Source organism: Mauremys mutica, chromosome 3 (genome assembly GCF_020497125.1).
Source record: "Mauremys mutica isolate MM-2020 ecotype Southern chromosome 3, ASM2049712v1, whole genome shotgun sequence".
Classification (NCBI taxonomy): Eukaryota; Metazoa; Chordata; order Testudines; family Geoemydidae; genus Mauremys; species Mauremys mutica.
In genome coordinates this window covers 134,317,682-134,341,728 of record NC_059074.1, presented here as the reverse complement: position 1 = coordinate 134,341,728, position 24,047 = coordinate 134,317,682, and the positions used below count along the sequence as shown (strand labels likewise).

General features: G+C 41.5%; 1 protein-coding gene across 1 annotated transcript in view; it reads left to right on the top strand.

The window, feature by feature from the left end:
- Positions 1-22,498, top strand: part of NID1 (nidogen 1) — an 80,032-nt gene extending 57,534 nt beyond the window's left edge. The window contains exons 13-20 of the mRNA XM_045010103.1: positions 1,016-1,243; positions 2,179-2,351; positions 5,444-5,570; positions 11,499-11,670; positions 14,859-15,016; positions 17,287-17,410; positions 18,679-18,791; positions 20,585-22,498. Of these exons, the coding sequence (XP_044866038.1) occupies positions 1,016-1,243; positions 2,179-2,351; positions 5,444-5,570; positions 11,499-11,670; positions 14,859-15,016; positions 17,287-17,410; positions 18,679-18,791; positions 20,585-20,706 (1,217 nt within the window). The 3' untranslated portion in view covers positions 20,707-22,498. The remainder of the gene's footprint in view (positions 1-1,015; positions 1,244-2,178; positions 2,352-5,443; positions 5,571-11,498; positions 11,671-14,858; positions 15,017-17,286; positions 17,411-18,678; positions 18,792-20,584) is intronic.
- The last annotated feature ends 1,549 nt before the right edge of the window (positions 22,499-24,047 follow it).

Below are 24,047 nucleotides of genomic sequence, written 5' to 3'. Positions count from 1 at the left end.
CTGCACCCCGAGTCCTCACTCCTCCCTCCTGACTCCAAAACGCCACAGCCAGCTGATTGCCATGGGCAGGAGGCGGGGGAGGAGGGGGAAGGCGCTGATCCGGGGGTCTTCCAGCGGGTAGAAGGTGCGGGGGGGGGGAGGGGAGTAGGGAGGCTGACAGCTGTGGAGAAAGCAGGCAGCCAAACAATGTAAGAGTGGAGCATTGCACAACTTTAAATCAAATGTTCTCTAATTGATCAGCAACAAAACAACATTAAGCGGGACGACTTTAGTTGACGAGTTACTGTATATCTGTTCTGCCTGATATGTCCTTCTTTTCAACACGTTTACAAGACAGTAGAATCTAATCCTATGATATCTCCGCCCCACACCCCTTGTTTATGTCTTCTCCTCCCTCCTCCCCCCTCCTTTGGACCAGACCACACTGTCTTTGCAGATACCAGAGGGATGTCACCCTGCTTGTCACATAAAGCCATAAGGAGGCACTACTCTTTCTGGCTTCTGAAGAGAACTTGTAATTTCTGCTGCTTATCATGGACTTGCTCTTGTGGCTCTGAAGGGAGACTACCCCTTTAGAGCTGCAAAAAAAATTATATCTACCGTATGGCATCGCTAGTTAGCTGCAATTCTGGGGGTGAGGGGGTGTTGCAAATTGATTACACATTATGCTGCCTCCTCCTGGAGGAGTGAAGTTCCATTCTAGGTCACGATGGACAGGCAGAATGAATACATAAAGTATTAAAATCTAGCATTTGCTCATGGTCTCAGACTATACAAAGTTACACTTTTAACACTGATTGTGAAATCTGTTTTGAGATAAATGTGCCACACTTCCATTTGTCAGGTTATCATTGAAGTAACGACATCTTTTCAGATAGGACATCAGGACTTGTAATAGTAAAAACTTTCTTTAAAGGCTGGAGTCTGGAATACTTTCATCATATTCTGCTGCACTAGGATCCTGTAGCTGGTCAGGTGTATAAAATAAAATATTCATTGCTTTATTGTTTTGCAGAACTGGAGAAAACTAAATGTCAGCGTGAACAAGAACAAGCTTTGGCTAGCGGGGACTCTTCCGACTCACAAAGGCCCAGACCCATTGGTCAGTTTGTTCCCCAGTGTGATGAACGTGGGAATTATCAACCAACTCAGTGCCATTCTAGCACTGGGTATTGTTGGTGTGTGGATAGGGATGGTAATGAGATTGATGGCACCAGAACTGGACCAGGAATCCGACCCCCATGTAAGTTGCTCAAGTATTTCTCTCTTTTACGGGTATCTCTTAAATTGTTGCAGCATCTATTTTCAGTGGATTCTGGTATACCATATAGGTGCAGCGCTGCACTGGAGTATTGCAGAGTTGTGCTATCTCAGTGGGAGCATGCCCGTTGCTAAACCTCTTGAGGGCTATAACTAAGGTTCAGTTTTAGTACAGGCATTTTTAGTAAAAGTCATGGACAGGTCACGGGCAGTAAACAAAAATTCACGGCCAGTGACCTGTCCGTGACTTTTACTAAAAATACCCCTGACTAAAACTTGGTTGGGGGAGGGTGGCCCGAGGGATTGGGGGTGGGTGACAGCACGCAGGCATCGCCCCCGCAGATCTCATTGGCTGCAGTTCCCGGCCAATGGGAGTTGCAAAGCCAGCGCTTTGGGTAGAGGCAGCGCACAGAGCTGCCTGACCATTCCTCTACCTAGGAGCTGAGCGAGGGGGATGTCATCGCTTCCGGGGCCAGGTAAGTGCCGCTCAGAGCCCACCTCCCCCCGTCCCATATCCCTGCCCTCTCCCACACCCAAATTCTGCTGCTGCTGGCTGGAGCGGGGGAGTGCAGTGGCCCAGACTGCCCCAGCAGCTGCCAGTACGACTGGCACAGGGGCTGCCTGAGCTGTCCCTGAGCCAGGCGCACCGGCCGCTACAGAAGTCACAGAAAGGCACGGAATCCGTGACCTCCGTGACAAACTCGCAGCCTTAGCTATAACACACACTATTGCACCACCATATGCAAGAAAAATTCAGAAGCTGTAAAATATCTGTTGTACCACTTTTCTTGTTACTATCCATTTATAGTGCTATTTCTTTCCAATATGTTTGTAATTTATGCATTGAAGATAATGGCTTGCTTTCCTGTATTTATATGAACTGACTTTTTCATCGGCTTTTCGTCATCTGTCACCAAGGTCTGAGCACAGCTGCTCCTCCTGTTGCTATTGGGCCCTCTGTTCGACCAGATTCAATTCCTCTGCCCCCAGGAACACACTTACTCTTTGCCCAAAGTGGGAAGATTGAACATGTCCCACTGGTGGAAAATAGTATGAAGAAAACTGATGCAAAAGCTTTACTGCATGTTCCAGTGAGTATCTATTCTACTCCTATGGCCACTGGTGCTTAGGGAAAAAATGTCCTCTTGGTCACTGAAGAGACAGATTATGGACCTTGTTAAGAGGGGAAACGCTCTCAAATCTCCCTTACATTGGAGGACTTACTCATTTTAGTCCCAAATTTACCTGTGCTCCACACAAATATGGTATTCTCTCACTCTCTTATTAAAATTATTTATATCAGTAATAGAGTCCTGAAACTGAGGCTACAGAAAGAAAGTGTTATTTACACTAAATGAAAGGTTCCCACAGCATTTTAACTTTTCATTATGAATAAATCTTGCGTCCCTTCTTACGAGCTATAGGCTTTTTTGGACATATGTGGGAACACCTCACTCCCAGACTCATGGTTTTCATTGGCTTCCTGTCCACTGCAGCCTCCAATATAAAACTCCATATTACTCTTAAAGGTCTTCCATTGAATTTGTCTTTTCTCCTCCTGTCATCTGTCTTAATATCACCCTGTTCTCCAGTCAGTTCCCTAATCACCTCAGATTACTCAACTTGTCTGTCCCCCTCTCCAGGTCTGGTCCCTGTCGGTGGTAAATCCTTTCCCCACATTCTTTCCCACTGTTTGGAAAATGACTCCCTGATGCTTTTCAAATCCCATCCTCTTTTCCATGGCATGTGACTCTTAACCAGTGGTGGGCAACCTGCGGCCCATGGGCTGCACACGACCCAGCAGGGTAATCCGCTGGTGGGCCACCAGACAGTTTGTTTATGTTTACATGGCCACCCGCAGCTCCCAGTGGCCGCGGTTCACCGTTCCCAGCCAATGGGAGCTGCAGAAAGTGGTGGCCAGAATGTCCCTGCAGCCCACGCCACTTCCCGCCGGTTATTGTTTGTAGGCCAAATACTGATCTCAGTTAACACTGGTGCAACTCAGTGAGTAATGTCAGTAGGATTGCCCTGATGGAAGAGTAGAATTGGGTCCATTGTCTCTTGCCTGAAGATTCTATATAATAAAAAACTGATGTAGATCAGACCCAGTAGAAACTTGGGCAGTCAGGTTGATGTATAAGCAGAACTGGACATTCCTGTCAGTGAGCCTAGTGGCTCCGTCTGTCTGGTCTGAATAAAATAATTTTAAAAAGAGAAACTCCAGTGAAAACCTTCATAGGAAAGGCCAACTCTTAGTTTAATCGTTAATGAAACTTTTCTGACCCTTTTCCTTTAAACTGACATAGCTGCATTTTTTTTTTAATCCCAACTTCTAACTATAGAGAGATTTGTGTAAATGTCAAGCAGAAACAGCATGTTGCAACAGGCAAACACTCTGATCACCCTGTGACCTATAGTCTGAATGCATGGTCAAGAACACCATGCATAAATAAATCTCATTTTAATGGATGTTTTTGAAATGCCTTGTTAAGGAGTTGTTGGACTCTTTGTACTCTTCCATTCTGTCAGAATCTTATCTTACTAAGGCATCACAAGAGACAGACTCAGGAATCCATACAAAATGAGGAGTGTCAGACTAAAAGTCCCATCCAATTGCTATGATAAGGATACTTTAAATCTAAATGTGTGCTCTTTAGGTTCTGCTTTCTTTTGCAATAGATTCTTAAATCTGTTCTGCTTGTCCACTGACTGTCTCAGGAAGAGGAAAAGCTGTGGTTTATTTTAAATAAGAATAGTTCATGTATTAAAAAATGCAGTTTTAATTTAATAAATTATGTTTTAATATAGTACCATTCATACAAAGCAGTTCACAAACTACACACACAGCACCAATGAAATGCAGCCACCTTGGGTATGTGGGTTAGTGGCAGGCAGCAACTAAACATTGCATACCACATGTTAAAGGAATGTAGGGTACAGGAGGAAGAGAACAGACTCCATATAAGGGCTGCCTGAGCGCCCCAGCATTGGGAGAGTAGATTGTGGGGACAGCACTTGAATGAGTGAGGAATGGATGCATGGTGTGTATGTATCGAGTAGACTGGGTGAGGAGTTGGCGCATGGGAGTGTGGGGGGCACGCCCCGTACAATGTGGGTGCATGATGGACAGGGGTGATGGTGGTGGTGACATCCCAGGGAGCAGTGGGTGCACAGGTATGTTGGGGAGAGAAGGTGTGAATGATGGGTGGATGAAATGTGGTTGGGTGAATGAGTATGTTGGTGGCTGGGTGTTCTAGAGTCTAGTGGCAGAGTGTATGATGGGTGTGAATACGTACTGGATGTGACAGATGGGTGAAAATTTAAGGTAATGGAAGGAAAGAAAGATGGGACAGTTAGAAAGAAAAGAGAAGTTAAGGAAAGAGTAAAGAAGAAGAGAGAAAAACAGTGACAGGAAGGAGGTACTCATGAAAGAATGTGGGAAAGAGGGAGATAAGGACAAATTAATCTGAAGGAAAAACACTGAAAAGTCTGGAGGGAAATATCAGGATTCCTGAAAGAAAAATATGGAGAGAAAGGAAAAGGAGAAAATAAGTAAAAGGCAAAGAGACTGCATCAGTCATTGAAGTTGACACCAAAATAAACCAGTGTGCATGGCGTTTAATCTGATATGCAAAAGAGGTTATTGGAACTATCCACAAAATTCGGCACTAACTCTCAGTAGGTCTCTGTGTTTGTAACAGAATCAAATACAATTTAAGGCCTGATTAATTAAAGGAGTTTTGATTAAATGTTTTGTGGGCTACTGAAAGATAATTCCCAGAATGCCTGTACCTGCCAGTCCAGCCTAGATTTGTGGAGTCAGGATGACTGTTGTGAGATGGAAGGATCACAATTATTTCCTTTTTTAGATGAGTGAAGAGGGCATCTTCTGGCCAGACTGCAGTCTGGACAGGGGTCGGGGTGCAGCAGCTTCTCACTTGCACTAACTACTTCTCCAACTGCTGTAAATCTGCTCCTCCTGGCCACCCACATCCCACCTGCCTCTATAGCTCTCCTCCATAACCTGACCCCAGCAGGGCCCCTCTGTTCATTTGCCTGCTGGGCCCTTATTCTTAACTCTGGCCCTGCATAGAGTCTGATGCTTAGACCCCCAAGCCATTCTTTTTAGCTTTAGAACTGTTATTTAATATGAGGCTGTAAAAATTCACTTGTTGACTTACAGGACAGTGTTGTTATTGGAGTTGCGTATGACTGCATGGACAAGATGGTTTACTGGACGGAGATCAGTGGCCCCTCCATCAGTAGAGCCAGTTTGCATGGTGGGGAGCCAACAACCATCATCAAAACAGGTAGCAATATCGGTTTCTGCTTCATAGATTCATTTCCAACAGTGAGTGTAAAGACCTGCATACACCAGCCTGCACTTACCATCCAATGGCTCAGCCTGACTGCTCCAAGGCTAGATTGTTTAAAAGAAGGTCAGATTGGCAGAAATCAGAGTGATTGGATAATCTTAGATTTTTTAAAAATCTTTACATTTAAAAAACCTGTCTATTTTGTTATTACTTGTATTGCGGGAGCACCTAGGGGCCCAGCTCCATTGAGCTAGGCACAGGACATACAGTCCCTGCCCCCAAAGAACTTACAATCTGTGTATAAGGCAAGTGACAACAGGTGAATACATCTAACATGTAGGGGGAGCACAAGGTAACAGGGAGATGATTGTGATCTGGGTAATGAGCAGCACTCACCTTACACCAACTGCCAAACTATTGTTGAGTTTTTTTTGTAGGCTGCTCGGCAGGAGGGATTTGAAGGATGAAGTAAGCATTTCTAATGGGTCTGCCATCACAAGAGCTAGGACAGGTCCCCAGCAGTTTGTACTAGTAGGTATGGGCTATTGGATAGCACCATAAACTACCTTTCCACAAACTTTCATCATGAAGTATAATGGATTGCCCAGCAGTCACAGTGCTAAACTGTGCTCATACTTCTCATAGGCCTTAGCTACACTTGCAAATTTGCAGCGCTGCAGCAGGGTGTGAAAACACACCCTCTCCAGCGCTGCAAATTGCGGCGCTGCAAAGCGCCAGTGTGGTCAAAGCCCCAGCGCTGGGAGCCATAGACTTTAAGGTCAGAAGGGACCATTATGATCATCTAGTCTGACCTCCTGCACAATGCAGGCCACAGAATCTCACCCATCCACTTCTATAACAAACCCCTAGCCTATGTCTGAGCTATTGAAGTCCCCAAATTGCGGTTTGAAGACCTCAAGCTGCAGAGAATCCTCCAGCAAGTGACCCGTGCCCCATGCTGCATGTAGCAAAACAAACTTCATGCCTATTAAGCCATTATAAACAGATTTGGGGAGGGGAGTTAATTTAGCAAAACAGCACAGTCACATTTAAAATTTTATTTTCTGTGTATCTGCTTTCGTTTGTCCTGTTTTTTAATAAGTATCTCCATCTGAGGTTTATTTCTATTGGAATTGAAGGGTGCTTCATTCACTTGTTAGAGATCAATGCCAGTTTGGACTAAATTAAGACTCTCAAGGCAGTAGAGGGATGGGCAGCTTGCACCCCTCCCCCCCCCCCAACAGTGGTAGTTTTAGGGGGCATTACGACACGAAAGTGTCGTACTCCCTGGGTGCCAGACTGCTCACCAAGCACAACTGGTACAGCTGTGCAGAGACAGCGAACATGGGGCATTCTGCCCAGAATTGTCCATCTAGCTGGTATGTGGGAGATAGAAGGGTAGCTCTGCTAGTGTCACACCTTCAGTGACGAGGCTGTAGTTTCCTTAAGGATATAATACCTTTCCCTGCGTGACCCTGTGGGCTGGGTCTTCCCTACTTGTCTGCTCACAAGACTCCCTTCCAGTTCTAGTAGAACTAACCTCAAAGGCGTATTCTAGACACTTATCGTGAGTCTGTGCCCATCCACGTACAAACGGGTTGGTGGAAGGACTACTACTTTCCATTCTGTTTATCTTTAAGGACACCTCAGAACAAAGCTCTTTTTGCTTGTCTGTGAATAAGATAGCAGGGGAGGGAAGCATAAAATAGAAATGCTGACACACAGAATTCTTATTGATAGTGGATTATGTGTATATTGCAGTGACTTTTCAGAGAACCTGTGACTTCATTTAATGAGAATTATTTGTTTCACATCTTCCCTCCTCCTTACAGTGTGTTGTACATTGTAGAGCCATTTAACACTATATCATGAAGGGGTGAAAGCAAATGTGATCAGTACTCCAGGCCCATAGTTGGTTTGTTATAACCAGGTTGCATTTTCAGGTAATCTTCCATGTCTTTTGTCTGCTATGGAAGCAGAAAGCATCTAAAGACTCATTCAGGACTCTGTTGCCCTTGTTGCTGGTGCAGATTGTGACAGATCAAGTGCTTGTGAAGTGATGCTAAAGCAATAGTGTTCTTAATTTTCTGTACAAAGCATCAGATGCATTATATCATGGAATCAAAACAAAACACTAAGGTGTTGACTACAAGTGTTTAATTGGGCATTTACATGGTGTACTTTGCTAGCCAAAATGTAAATTAAAAATTGCAGAGCCACTACTCCCAATCTTTCAGAAGACACTGAGATTATCCTGTTTTTGCTGTTGCTCTCCTTTCTGTGTGCTGCAGCTCCCTTGTTTGGTTTGCAGTTTGTTTTTGTATTGAACATTTATTTCTTTGTTCATGTTCTTGTGATTGGAGTTTGTTTGCTTTGCAGGGGCATGTTTTGGTATGGGGCTCCATCCAGCTCTCATCTGCCTCTGCAGCTGCATAGCCTCCCGAGGCTACAAGTTTCCTGAGCTCTGCAGCTGCAGGGGCTGCTCCACACAGGGAACTTCCCCTCTGCTGCAGTTGTTTAAATCATATGAGCCATACATGTGCATAAGCTTGTCCACTTCCCAAGAGCAGAGCTTGGGACTGTCTCCAGCCTGACTCCAGTACTGGCACACTGAAATCATGGCACTTGGAGTGACTGGTGAGGTGGGGGAGGGGATGCACAGAGCATGCTTAATATATTCCCTTACACATGTTAGCAGGGGCCAAGTTTCCCTCTGGCTAAGTGTTAGCCAGCCAGGAAAGACATTTACTTCAGGCCACACACAGCTTCTTTAAATCTCCTGGCTCACAGCTCAAAATAGAATTGTGCCAGGGAGAAGGGACTCCTGGAAACCACTGGTAGCAGATGTCTAACCCACTACCCTCTCCTATTCCCCCACTAATAGACCATCAGAGTTGGCAGTCCTCCCGTTCAGTGCCTGGGGATGGGAGAGAGGCTCTCCACTCCACATGAGGCAGCTCCCACTGCCTGCTGACCTCAGCAAGAGATGAAGGGATATAGAAGCATGATTTGGAGGTGGGAGAGGAATCTAATTGACGTTTGCTCTCTACAGCTTGATCAGTTCTTTGCAGATTTCAGTCTTGGAATGGGTGTTCATTCCCACTCGTCCAACATGCACACACACGTGCTTGATCATGTGCGTGCGTGCACACACACGACTTGTGACACAAATAAGTTACAAACCCAGATAAGGGAATGTAGCTTCTGCTGATTATGGTCCAATATAACTCTTATTAGGATAATGACAGTGTCAAATTTTTTTTAAATTCCCACCTAGCATTTTGCACAAGTGTTTCTCCTCAGGAACCCAGTTTGGGTTGAGAAATACGACACTTGTTTAATGGTTGAATAATGAATAAATGTGAAAATGAATAGACAAACTCAGTTCATTTCAATTAATCTTTCTTTGAAATTCAGAAATGGGGAGTGTAGTTCTGCATTTGAAAGCTTCCCTGACAGCTGGTTTTCATGAAGGGACACTATGACACTTTTGAAACAACCCCATGCAATCTTTTCTTAGTGGTTCATTGAGAGTTTATACCTCTGGAATTAGCCTGAAGTGGGATTGTATTTACATTTAGTTTGTTGTGTGCAGCCTGTTCTTCTCTATGGACCTATGTGTCCTGAAAACTGTTGAGCAATTTTTTTTGTGCTGGCTGAATACAAGAAACTTTAAAATGCCTTTTTATTTATATTTTTTAAGTATTTGTTTCTCCTATGATTGAGTGAGAAATCACTGGGACCAGAGTAATAGGTCATTGTCTGCTATTTCCTGTTGCTTTTGGAACAGATAACTGTCCAAGAAAAACTATGCACATACAGTACTAAAACATGTTCCAAACAAAATCCCTCTGCAAAACACAGAATTGAATTTAAATTCCATCTAGCTAGCCAAGATTAATTCTATTAGCACTTTGGAGATTGATTGATTGTTAAACTTGAATATCTTTTTAAATATAATGTATTTAAATTGTAACCAATATAAGAATATAGCTTTCAGAATTATGCATTGTTTCTTCTCCTTTTGTACTGACATACTTCTAAGATTTGTAAGCCCACCCCAGATCTTTGTAAAGACCATTTTGTTTTCCAAGAGGATAGAATAATTTCAATTCTGATGAGCAATAGTGTTTGTTTCCCTGCCAGCCATTCTTCTTAAGTCTGCACTACACACCTATTTTTGTATTAGCATTCCTATTTTGGATAAAGTTGTGATTTTTTTTTGGTTTTTTTTTTTAAACAAAAAATAGTTATCCCAGTTGAACCCCTGTTGTTGGTACAGATTTTCAGATAAGTGCCTTAATACTATTATAGTTCACTTCCAGTATGGGAATACACTATACTGGTATAACTGTGCCCACACTAGGGGACTATACCAATGTAGGTGTACTGATATAGTTACTTTTGTAGGTAGACAAGCCCTTGGGTTAGAATTTGTGCTAAATTCTAGCAATTATCAGGGTGAGAAGTGACTTCTAACTATTTATTTATTTATTTTTAAATCCAGTAGGTCCATTGGCATCTCAGATTTGAAACAGTCAATATGATAGAATTGTGCATCCTTCAGAAAGGACAGTCACCTGACTTTTGTAAGCCAGCTTGATGCTCCAGATTAGTGGAGCTCTGTTACTGGCATATTGGAGGGAGCAGGTCCTGGCAACACAATATAAAGCTGGATGTTGTGGGACAAAGAATTGTGGTGGTTTTTTTCTTGATTTTGGTTTTTTGTTTCCTAAATTTCAAATACGGTATGTACCTCCCTTTGCTCCAATTATTTAGCATATTCTTGTAATTCTAAATCTGGGTAGGTTTGTTGCAGCCATTTTTTAAAGAGTTCTACAAAATTCAGTAAGGATGAAACCACCAGAAGTTTATTGGGTTCTATAGAAATTATTCTAAGCATCCTTCAGAATTTAATTGAGAATTGTATCCCTGACATGGAATTCTATAGTATGATTTATACAATGTTAAATTTTATAGAAGTGTTTAAAATAAAACTCTTCTTTTGCCTAGTTTGATCAGCATTGTCTTACTGCTTGCATGCTTTTGGACCAGTTTTACTTCAATACTTTGAGTTTATATTTTTATATTGCCTATCATGATTTTTCTTTTTAAAATTGGTGTTCTAATAACTGCGGGGGGGGGGGGGGGTTTGTCTTGTGCCTCAAGGGCCTTGGCAGGGGCATGCTTTATGAATTATGCACCCTATTCCGCTCATAATTGTCTCCAATGCTGCATAAATGCATGTGATGGGCTCTATACAAATTAATAGAATTAAACATACAGGTTTGTTTGTACTTTATACTTCTTTGGGATCCTTTTCTGTGATGAGATGCAGAGACTTCCTGATTCCTTGTGAACAAGACGTTACCTTAAGCTCATCATCCTCCCCTAGCCTTACACAGATTGTAAGGGGAAAAAAAAAAAAGCTAGAAAAGTGGCTGTTTAGGAGACTGTTTGGGAAGGCCCCATTCTACACCTTGGGGTTATAGGGCTAAAATTAAACTCCAGGTTGGGATGTGTTTCTGTTTATTCTCTTTGGTTGGTGAACTTGGTTTTGATTTCTTGTTACAAATATTCTTTAATAAAAAGGCCCTGCTAACTCTTGATTTTTTTTCCTTGCTATTTACACTCTAGCAGCCCATAGGGCTGATCTAAAGCCCATTAAAATCAATTGGAGTCCTTCCACTGATTCCTGGGCTTTTGGTGTATTTTAAAATTAACAGGAAAAAAATCTATGGAAGTATCAACTTAGAAGTTGTGTAACCCTATTGAATTGTTAACAACACATTTACAGTAGGTTTAAACTGCAACTTCAGCTTGTGTTCTATGGGAGGCAGCAGTGTCTGTTAAGTGTTTAGTATAACTATATTAGGAAACACACTTATTGTTTGGTGTTTTGTTTTCTTTGTTCTGTTCCAGACTTGGGAAGTCCTGAAGGAATAGCAATAGATCATCTCGGTCGCAATGTTTTCTGGACTGACTCTCACTTCGATAGAATAGAAGTGGCCAGGCTGGATGGTAGCCAGCGCCGAGTGCTGTTTAATACTGGTCTGGTGAACCCCAGGGCCATAGTAACAGATTCTGTGAGAGGGTATATAAATATTTTAGACTTTTGATGAACATTTTATGTATATATCCTGAAACTCCCTCTACACTTTTACACTGTCGTCAACTGGTGATATAAAGCTTCCATATCCTTTTTTCAGTCCTAAAGATCCTCCTATAATTTAAGTGTTTTATTAGAAATAAAAATTTCTTTCAGAATGCTTATTAGAAGCTTTTCTCCCCAGGCACAATAATGCATTTTTATTAGCAATTAAAGTATTGGATTAGAATAAGCATTTTCTTATTTTTTTTTTTTAGTGGAAGCCATATTTCCAGTACTTTGACTTGCAAAAAACTGCATTAGCTCCTTCTCTATGTACATCTCTGCCTTTATCTACTCCTGACCATCATCCAAGTACCTTTCCTATTTATTCTGTCTCCTTCACCCACACCCAATATTGTGTTTTCTCTGACACAGTTATGCTTGGGACAGCCTCCTAATTAATATACACCCAGACTCTTCCAAAAGTTTGAAAATCCCTCTGTGCCATAAAACATTTCAGCTACAGTGCTCACCTTTAAACCCTTGTCAGTTTTATCTTAAATATATGGATTAAGTCTTACTATTTGGGATATTACTTAAACTGTGCTATGCGTATTATGTTGTCTGTCTAGAATACTACAAAAACTAAGGCAAGTGTTAAGGTATGAGCACTATATAGTGGCCCCTGTTTGTTCTATTACACCAGCTCATTCCAATGAATTTTATGGAAACATCTTGTTCATGGTTTGGCACATTTTTCCCTTGTGTTTTCTTAGGACTCTGTTTCTGTCTTTCATTCTTTAAAATTCCTATCTTAATCCTCAGCAGCATACAACAATAAAAAATTACATCCATAAAGTAACCTCCATAACAAATTACCTTCCCAGCACATTATTGCTGTGCAGTATTAACAAGCAATATGCGACTTGAGGAGAGATATAAAAAGAGTACCCATTACAATGTTTTAAGCCAGTGGTTCCCAACTGCATTTTGTCTTTTTTTTTGCAACCCTCCCAGGGTCCAAATTCATGAGAAAGGAAGGGGCAATAGGCCAGCATCCTTCTCCACTTCTGCCACCTCCTTCTCATTTTGCTAAGAGGGCACCAACCACTTGTAGCAGCACCCTGGGACCACAACCCTAATCCAGGCCTAGTGGAGAGAGGTATGGGGTTTGGAGAGCAAGCCCACCCACTACACACATCTTGCCCTGGCAGCTCCTGTCCCACAGGGCTGGGCACAGCTCCCTGCTAAAGTCATTGTGACCTGGTGCACAGGGTTGCAGCACAACTCAGGTTTGACCCCCTGCTTCTCTGTTCGATGCAAAATTGTTTTATGTTCAATTTAAATAGTCACAAACCACTGATAAGTTGGGCACAAACTGATCTCCATACTCTTATGTTAGGTCTTAAACTGCTGTTGTCAGAAATGTCATTTTCCAGGAACATATTTACCAACAAACAAAAAAAAAAGTCATTTCACTCAAAATACTTAATTTCCAATACAACTGAAAGGTTTTTGTTTTGTTGTGGGTTTTTTCCAGTCACATGAACTTCTAGGAAGTTGTGCTAAAAAAAAAAAAAAAAAAACTAGTGCAGCTTTCTGTAATGAACAAGGACTACTCAGGCAATGCAACAAAAATTTGAAGAGTTCATAAGGGAGAATTGGGAATATATCCTGGAAGCTTGTAAATGGTGCAGGACTCAACCCTGCAGCACCTCCTTCTGATCATCTAGGGAATTAGCTCATTTCCAGGCTCCAGAGCACCCTCTGCAGGCCAGTGTCTTGTTTTTAGCTGGCCCCATGTCCTTCCTGGCCCCTGGTGCCCCTTTACCCTGGGGCTGCCCCTTGGCAATATCCCACCAGTCTCTATGGGTCTCCTCTCTCAGGGCAACCCTCAACCCTCTATCCCCACCTTGCCTCAGTCTGGGCTACTGCCAGTAGTCACTAAGCCCCCACTCCCTGGGACAGACTACAGTGCAAAAACCACTTATCATAGGCAAGATTGTTCAGACCTGCTGCTTTCCAGTACCTTTGTGGGCCTTAGACCAGGCCCTGCAGCCTGGGGAGTTGCCAGCCTGAGGCTCCGCTGGCTCTTCCCAGTCCTGCTTCACTCCTAGTACACTTTCTGCAGACAGCCAGGCCCTGCTCTATCTCAACCTGGAGAGAGCTTCCAGGGCCTCTGCCTCACAGCCTTCTTATACAGGCCAGCTGTGGCCTGATTGGGGTATGGCCCCAGCTGAGGCTGCTTTCCCCAATCAACCTAGTAGCTGCTTTCTCCCAGCCACAGCCCTGTCTCAGGGCTGTTTTAAGCCCTTCAGGGCAGGAGTGGGGTAACTACGCTGCTACAAATCCTGACTAGATTTCTCAAGGAGAGTCTTTGGAAGGGTCATCCTTCTTCCAGATGTTAACTGAACAAGATTTTTGGTGAAAGGAGCATGTATGTGACAGCTCAAAATGCAGATATTTAAGACTAAATAAAGGAAGAGTGCCACTAATTTCCCTCTTCATGGAAAATGTGGTATATCCTGTAAGTTGTGTAATTAAAGGCTTTCCCAGTCATGCAAACAGATGTACATGCGTGGACCCAAGTACCTGGGTCGAACCTCATTGACTTCAGCAGGGTTGGTGTGTTAGTTAGCAGCCTTAGGGAATGTATCCAAAGTATTAATAAAACGGTGGGTGAAAGGTTGAACTAGCAACAGTTAATGCTCTAAGTCTCATGTGAGGTTTTTCAGACAACTGACTCTAGTTGATGAGAAGTTGCCTCTGATTCGGATCTGTTGGTAAATATTCTTCTAAGTTATACTGAAGAAAATGTTGAATTAAAGTAAATACATAAATATGTGCTGAATTCTCCCACTAATCAGCCTCGGGGCAGGTGATGGGGAGGATGACTCTGCAGAGAAGTTTGTTTTTACCTAGATTGACTTTGTATTGTTGAAATGGATTTTTCTGTTTGGCACCTGGTAAATGAGCTTCTACACAATGCTGGAAAAGCAATTTTTTTTAAAGGGATGCTATTTCACTATACTTCAGGTATCGTCTATCAAAGTCACATATGCTACTTTCTGCCATTCTATCTAAATGTTCCCTGTTTCCTTAAAAGTTTTCCTTTATGTAAAAAAAGAAAAAGAAAAATCACTTCAGATTGATCAGTTATTTTAACTTTTTTGCCTTTTCTTCCTATTCAGAAATCTTTACTGGACTGACTGGAACAGAGATGCTCCTAAAATTGAAACTTCATACATGGATGGCACAAACAGAAGGGTTCTTGTTAAAGATGATCTGGGATTACCAAATGGTCTGACATTTGACACTTACTCCTCAATGCTGTGCTGGGTTGATGCAGGTAAAGAGAGGTGCTGAAATGTGTATTCATAATGCATAACGGACTAAGCATTATAACCAGTGCAATGATGCACAGCATGACTCATGAGCAAATGCTTTGAGTTGTTTGGACTTCATCTTTCCTCAGGCTTGAGAGACGTACCTCAGAGTATCCACTGTTTTATTTATTATCTCTTGCTGATTCACCAAAAGTAGGTTTACAAGCTGAAGGATTTTAGTTCAGAAAGGAGAAAGCGCTAGGTATGCTGTAGACTTATACTTGTTTGCAGCAAACACAAAATATCTTTAATCCATATTTATCCCTTGATATGGAGAATTGGGTATTCACAGAGTCTAAGGCCATAGAACTTCATCCAGTTATCCCCTGAATGAGCCCAGTAATTTGTATTTGACCTTAAACATGTCTTCCAGAAAAGTATCCAGTCTTCATTTGATGGCAACAAGTTATAGAGAATCTACAGCTTCTCTTGGTAGCTTGTTCCAGTGATTAATCATCTTCGCTGTTAAAAACATGTGCCTGATTTCTACTTTGAATTTGTCTGGTTTTAGCTTCCAGCCATTGATACTTGTTATGTCTTTCTCTACTAACGACTCCTTTAGTACCCAGTATTTTCTCCCCTGTGAAAGTACTTATACACTGTAATAAAGTTACCTCTCTATCTTTTTGATAAGCTAAACAGATTGACCTCTTTAAGTCTCTCTCTCAGTAGAAGACATTTTCTCTAGCCCTTGAATCGTTTTTTGGTGTGGTTCTTCTCTGCACCCCCTCCAATTTTTCCACATCTTTTTAAAAATGTGGACACCATAATTGTATGCAGTATTCTAATCTCGGTCTCACCAGAGCTGGGTACCAAGGCAAAATCACCGCTCTGCTCCTCACTGCTCCCCTGTTTATACATCCAAGGATTGCATAAGGCTGTTTTGTCACGGCATTGCACTAGGAACTCATGATCAGTTGCTTGTCCACTCTGACCCCTACATCTTTTTCAGAGTCGCTGCTTCCCAGGATACAGCCCCCTTTCCATAGGTATGGTCTGTATTCCGTGTTCTTAGACACATACTTTTGCATTTGGCTGTATTAACACACTTTTTATTTGAATGGGCACATCTTTACCATATCGCTCTGTTTGACTGCCCTGTCCTCACCATTATTTACCATATGGCCAATCTTTGTGTCATCCATAAATTTTATCAGCAGTGGTTTTATATTTACGTCTAGATTTCTGATTAAGTTGAATAGCATCAGATCCAGAATCAAGCCCTGTGGAACTCTTCTAGAAACAGCCCCATTTGATGACAATTCCGCATTTGACAACTACTTTTGAGATTTGTCAGCTAGCTGTCCTAATCTATTTAATGTGTGGTCTATTGATATTGTATATTTAATGAGGATGTCATGCGCTACTAGGTCAAATGCCTTGCAAAGGTCTTAAGTATTTTACATCTTTGCAGTTATCTTTATGAAGCAAACTTGTAATTTCATGAAAGAATTAAATTTGGATTTCTTTGACAAGAACTATTTTCCATTAAACCATTTTGACTGACATTCATCCCATTCTTATTCCTTAATTCTTTAATAATTATCAGCTTTTCCCAGGATTGATGTATTTTTATCTTTGCCAAGGATTGATGTCAGGCTAACCAGACTCTAGTCACCCAGATCATCCAGCTTGCCCTGTTGCAATATTGGCACCAGAGCACTCTTCCAGTTGCCCCAGCAGAGAGGCGCAGAATTGAATGGGTATTCAGGTTCAGCTGCCTTCTCAGTGAAATAATTGCTCTTTCCCCAGCTCAGAGTCGAGGTATACTGGCAAGGCACTGTGAAGAAACTTTCACTGCTGCTCCCGAGGCTGTAAATCTTCTGTGGATAAATCATCCTTTAATCTTCAGGATGGCCAGGCCCACACTCTTCATGAGCAAAATTTGTCGTATGCACAAATTGTCCCTGCTGCTGTAATCTTTCAGTCTAACTGAACATCCAGACAAGGACCTGAATGGGCTTTCCTCTGTCGTTCTAATGGAGTCCCACAGGCATAACACTGATCTACCAGAGTGGGCTCATACTAATAAATGAGACATTTTATAAAAGGTTTGGTCCTTGGCATATAAGGAGATGTGATCTGGACAAGAATTTGGCTGGGTAGGGGGAGCAGGACCCTGAGGAAATTATTCTCTATACATGCTCTTTCGATTATGTCATTGTGCTTCCCCTCCACCCCCACAAAAAAAAAATTGTCATCTACAAAGACTAAATTGTTTTACTGTGTACAGGCACCAAGAGGGTGGAATGTATGAACCCCAGTCAGCTTGGTCGACGAAAGATCCTTGAAGGAGTCCAGTATCCTTTTAGTATTACAAGCTATGGGAAGAATTTATATTACACAGACTGGAGAAGGTAGGTTATCTGTTTAAGAAATTATATAGTTGTATTTTAATCTGGTCTTCTGCCTGGTAGAAACTGAGGTTCACTGCATCTGTTCTCTTGGCAGCACATGTATTCTTCCTTAGAGATTTTATTTTTTTCTCTCCTGGCAATCAGCTGAGGCAGGGCGTAGTGGAAATTTAGAGCTGGATGTATTAATGTTCCTAGTTAACTGTTTTCTCAGTTTAAAAGTTTGTTCTCTAACAAGATGCTTTTAATGCTGAACATGATGGGGATAGGTTTAATATGAGGGGGTGGTTTAATACGTCTTATGGCAGCACTTGCTTTGAGGTTTAGTACAGAAATTGATTATTTGAGTCTTATCCTTATTAGTATGTAAATGTTCAATCAGTAATAAGAAAACATTTTAGCTGTTGACAACACTTATTTTTGTTTGCTGGAGGTAGGTGACTTAAGTCTTTGCCACATTATGATCTAGGCTGACTTTATTAGAATCTGCAGATTAGATTCCAGACTAAATGTTTTTAAAATACCAGTAGTTAGTCTTGGTCACACATTTATATGGATTAAAAACAATCTGCAAACTCTTGAAGAAATAGTTCCACTGATTTCAACAGGGCTACTTGGGAGTAAGGGCTAGTCACATGACTAAGAGGTTCCAAGGTTGAACCCAGTATCTATTAATATTACTTCAGAATGCCATTTAAAAATGGGAAGTGGAAAATGTCATCATTCTGCCAGCCAGTCGCCTTTTGTTTACAGCAGGCAACAACTGCACCTGAGTGGCTGAACTCCTACCCTTCTACTTCTGAATGTCAGATTTCTCTTGAAGTGGAACATTGTCCATAACAATGGATCATTCCATTGTGGCCATGCCAGGAATAATATTGTAGGAGAGAAAAGTATCTAAATTGCCAATAAACTTGTCCCCTAGAGGGACACGGTAAGACTGAGTGCCCTATGTTTACCTTTCCTTCCACAAAAAAAGACTGTTACCCTGCTAGTAGAAGATCCCTCTGCTTCCCAGAATCAGGGCTGTGACATATTTGGGTTGCCCAACAGCAGTGGGATTCTGTATCAAACAAACCAGACCCTGGGGTTCTTCGTCCTTGGGACTATTGGCTACCTTCTGGTCTGCCTGTGTGCTTCAGCATTACTAGTTGACAGGTGTTTAAAATATAAAAAGGTATCTGGTGCTTCCTCTTCCAATTTTTTTCTTCTGAGGTCATCTTAGGGGAAAGCCCTCACTCACCTTTACACTTTTCTTTTGTGTACTGTAGGGATGCTGTTATAGCTGTGGATCGCACAATTTCAAAAGAGAACGATAACTTCCAGCCCCACAAACGTGCTCGTCTTTATGGGATAACTACAGCCTTTGCTCAGTGCCCACAAGGTAATCACTAAATCTCTGTTTCTCCAGGAGCTATAGAATATGAATGTAGTTACCCAGCAGTTCCCAAGCTGTGGCCCACAGAGTGCTTGCTTTTGGCGGTGGAGAGCAGACTGGTCACATGGTTTCCATCTCTTAACATTAACGGATGCTAAAAATACAACTTTGTCCACGTAAGCAATAACTATAAAAGTATCTCAGTCTTCCTGCTGGGATCAATAATCCCGTGTTTTTTAAAAAAAGAAGAGTTAAAGAAGCAGTAGGTGGTAGAATAGGCAAAGTCATTCTTGCCCTACGTAAATGTTAAGCTTTTGAGTTATATCCATAAATATTCACATGTCCCAAAAGCCTCTTGTGAATTTTGGAAACATCGTAATGGTGACAGTAACTCTTTTCAGAGAAACAACATTCTTTATTTCTCTTCTTCTTCATACTTAGCTTGAGCAATAGAGGCTCAGAGGAGGAAATTAATATCCTTGAAATAACAATTTCTGTTTCTCTGGGAATTAATGCCACTGATTAGTCTTGTTATTTCTGGCCAAATTCAGTCTGGCTGTCAACAGAAGAGTTCGTGTTTTTAGGATTACAATGGTCCTAGATTTGTGAGATTTTTCTTTTCAGCTAAGACCAAGATTGTGACAAAGTTTGGGTTCAAAGGATATTTTGCTAATGATTTTGAGTAGTTTAATGTAAGTGCTTACCTACCACAGTGTATGATTTTTAAAAAGGATGAGTATATAGATATCTTCATTGAGAAACTTGTTAAATGTTTATTATATGTATTATGGTAGCACCTTGGGGCCCTACTGTGCTAGGCAGTGTACGTACATAACAAAGAGAGAGAGTCCTTGCCCCACAGAGCTAACCATCTAAGTAAATGTGAGTTTACATTTTTTCATGGCCAGCTTTCTCTGCTCTGCTTCATAGTGTGTGTGTGTGTGTGTGTGTGTGTGTGTGTCTCTCTCTCTCTCTCCAAACATGTTTTGTGTCCCTATTTTAAAAAGAAAATCCTCATGATCTAACTTGCCTCTCTAAATACCATCCTGACTCCCTGCCCCTCAAATCCTGGAGATATACAGTTAAGTCTTGCTATCGTAGACTCCTCAAATCTGGCTGCTCCCTCACCACTAAAGTGAAACATTGTCACTAATGACCTTTTCGGTGACCTCATCATCTTTGGTCTATATACTACTTTTGATACTGTCTCTTCCACTTCCTCCCCTTGGCTTCCAGCGCACACAGCTTTCTTTCTTGCTTATTCTGCTTTGCTTGAACACTCCTTCACCATCTTCTTTAATGGCTCCTCATCCTCCCCTTTCTCCTTTATTTGGCTGATATCTCTTAGGATTCTGGACTTAGTCCTCTCCTTTTCTTTCTTTCTGTTCACTCGTTCACTCACTGACTGTCTATTTAACTGTGAACGTTAAAGTTCTGGATATACTTTTTAAGCATAGTCCTTCATGTTGCCTGTAACCAATCTCGGAAACTCTTTTTTTCTTTCCTATGCAATCACTGCCGCTCCCTGTGGACCTTTCCCCACCCATTGTGACCTAATTCCCAACTCCAGAAACTTGCCACCTGCTCCATCACATGATATCCAGATTGGTACTTGGAATCTGATGGGTACTGGGGGGATGATGCTCCGGAGCTGATCAATCAGAAATCAAAAGTAAAGCACTTGCAGCCCTAACTCTGCTGTGGTTTATATTTTCTGTAATGTTCCTGGTTTTTCTACTATATGAATTGGTTCACCCTAGAAGGCTTTTTTTATATGTAAACTCCTGTTCTTTTTATAGGCCATAACTATTGCACAGTGAATAACGGAGGCTGTACTCATTTATGCCTGGCTACCCCAGGAGGCCGTTCTTGCCGCTGCCCTGACAATACCGTTGGAGTGGATTGTATAGAAAGAAACTGAGAGCTAAACCAGGAAATGTGTTAGAACAGAGTCTCCCTTTGGAAAAGTACTGTAAATAGTTCACAGCTATCAGCATAAAATGAAGACAGTAAAGATAAGCTCCATGCTGCTTACAGGGGACAAGCCACAACAGCATGGTGGCATTCAGGTAAGTCTGTGCTGCCCAGGGAGGGGCCCACTCCTGCAGCATCACCTTCTTGCCTTTTTTAAAGAGGAGCTTGGGGGCTCATTTGCTCCTGTGCTGGGCTCTGAACCTCCCAGTGAAATTATTGTACACTGTGTTTTATGGGGTGTCTCAAATCCTGAGGTGCACGAGAGTTTGGAATTTTGAGCACCACTGACTGTGCTGTGCATCGGAGCACACAACGATTCAGCTACAGAATGGAATGCTGTAGCCCAGCATAGGTGCAGCTGGGTCGCAAATTCATCTTAGTTAGGCAGTAAGCCTGGGGTCCAAAGGATGGTCAGTGAGTGCGTGAGAACATCCTTTGGCAACCTGAACTCCACAATGCTTTAATACACCCCCCCCCCCACCCAGTTGCCAAAGCCTTTATACGTTAAAGCTACTCTCTCAAACCTTTGCTTTTTGGCTATTGATAATGTTATAGGAAGTTAACCAATATGCTTTAGCACAAGGATAGCTACGGTACTGGTTCATGTTACCTCTTCATACTGTGTGCAATCGTCTTAATACCAGCAATACTTTAGTGGGTATTGTGAAATTTTCCATGGATTTTCCCAAAAAAGGTTTATTTTTTGTCTTGCTAGTGGACACTTATTGAATAGCTTTTTGGATATCTCCAAAGTTGAGACTTGGGATACAAATCCCAATTACTCATCAAAGAATGGCGATTGATTGGTGTTGTGTTTTTAAAGGGACATTGTCAAGTATTTTTTTAAATAGTGTTTACATTTCCTATTTTTGTGATACTATTTTATAAGCTTGAAAATGACACTTCAATTTTGCCCTACCAATTTTTTTTTCTTTGCGGCAAACGTGGATATTTTATTTTCTTACAGACCATGAACAACCATGATAGTTGAATATTTGTTAGGCAACACTTCTGACAATCTCACAGGGCTTTAAAAAAAGAAAAAAAAGCCCTGTTCATGTGTCAGTTTACAGTAAGGGCAAAACATCTGTGCTGGAAATCAATGTGAAGATGGAGCATGTCTCCACTGACAGCAATGTGTGCAGAGCAGTTAGGAAAATCCAGCACAGACTTCATAAGAGATTACACATTGTAATGATAAAACACTTCAATAAGCCTTGCTTCAGCAGACCATTTCTGGGAACAAGATTTAACTTTTGCTCCTGCTGCTGCAGGCAGGGTAGCTTATCTGCAGTAGAAGAACCAAATGTGATTGTGAGAGTCATGTATCTAAATAGCTGTCTTTATAATCTCTTGGTCACAGTGATAAATTACAATAAAAAAACCCAGGCTATAGTTAAAAAAAAAACTGAGGCCGTTCTCCTCCAGATTATAACATTGCTATAACAGAGCCAATTTAGAGCTTGAACTATTTCCTTTTTAATTATGTATTTATCACAAAAATATCAAATGCCATATAGAATGTTAAAGTTTTTTGTGTAACTTTTAATAACTTTTAATTCATTGTATTCATATACTTTAATATGTCTTAACTGTAAATACCAAAAATGTGTTGAAATGAAGGTGCTTAATAACTGTTCCTCCAGAATTATTCAAATATCAGGTGATACATTAAAGTTTACACTCTGTACAGCTATTTGTAGTACAGCCAATAAATAATTTTTTTGTATAAAAATGTCTTTTGCCTGCAGTATCAAGTGGTGTCTTGTATCCTTAAATTTTCTTATGGTGAATTTTAGTGCACCATGTAACTCGGTCACTGTGTAAACCAGAGTAAGATTTGCTCCCTGACTCCCAGGATTTGATCGTAAAGCTCCAGTCCTGCAATTGACTCCATGCGAGAGCACCTGGGCGCCTGCAATTGCACTCCACTCCTGAAAGCCATCCAGAATCAACTGCAAGACTAGGCTCTAAATTAGACCACGCAGTTCAGATGCACAGGGCCTGATCCAAAGCCTGTTGTAGTCAATGAGAGTTCTTTCTGTTGGCTTTGGATCTGGCCCATAGGGCACTGGATAAAGAACCAATCTTAAAGCCATACAGGTTTTTTAATTGTACACGTCTGCCTTTAGTGGATTATCTAAAAGTATATTTTAAGGAAAGATTTGAATGAAGAGGTTGGTCTGATAAGACTTATTGGCACCTATTCTATGTTCTGCTCTAGCTGTCGCACATATCCTGAATGGTATCTTATCTCCTTTGGGACCTCCCATTGCCAGATAGCACCGAGTCTGAGTGTCATAAATACCATATAATTCTGTATTTAAAAAAAAAAAAACCAACCCTCTAAACTAGGAAATACCAACGTTAAATTTGTATGTTGAACCTTTAACTCTGCCCTCTTATGTGTAGGAGAAGTCCTGCAGTGGCGGTATGTGGTCATATAAATAATGCCTTGACACAGAGTGTCAGAATTAAGTTTGCACAGTCTTAACTTTGGTATTTTCTGACTTTAGACTGCTTAACTTTTTTCAATCTTAATTTTCTCGTAAGATAGTGGAGGTTTTGCATGGCATTTCCTAGGTGTTCTGTATGTGTGTAAGACAAAACAGGAGAAGATCTAAAATTCACTTTCACAGTTTGCCTAGGCATTCTGGATAGGCGGCAGCAGGATGCCCGAAGTGAAACCAGGTTTACAGACTGCTACGTTGAAAATATGAACACAGTGAGAGTTTTGCGATTTATTTCAGTGGCAGTTCAATCGTACTAAACCATTACAGCTACTCCTAGTATCCAGGGACAATACATATCCTAGGGATACGGACAATCAAGCAGCACTACTGGATAAACTGTTGTATGGTTTGTTTGTTGTGGGTTGGTTTTTTGTTTGTTTTTTTTCCATATTTTAAAACCTCTAGGAATGCTCTGAAAAATAAATACATGAAAGTAATGCCTTCTTACTCAACAGATTTGCTTCTAGAGTATTCAGAGTTGTACTGCCTGACTTGAATAAAATAACATTTTCACTGATTTTATTCCTGTTAGCACTATAGAGTCAATGCAGCTCAGAGGGTGGAAGCATGATTCTGTTCTTCCTTGTACATCGTGACCAGACTTGTTTGCTTAATTCCAAACCACTAGTTCTGTGCAAACTGACTAAAAGCAGTGAGAGTATACAGGTGTCACTGAAGACCTAATCTGACCGGCAGAATCTTTATTACTGATGTCAAAGAGAAGAACTCAACTGGGGTCTTGGAGCTCAGACTGAGCTCCTCTGTTTTAAGTTAT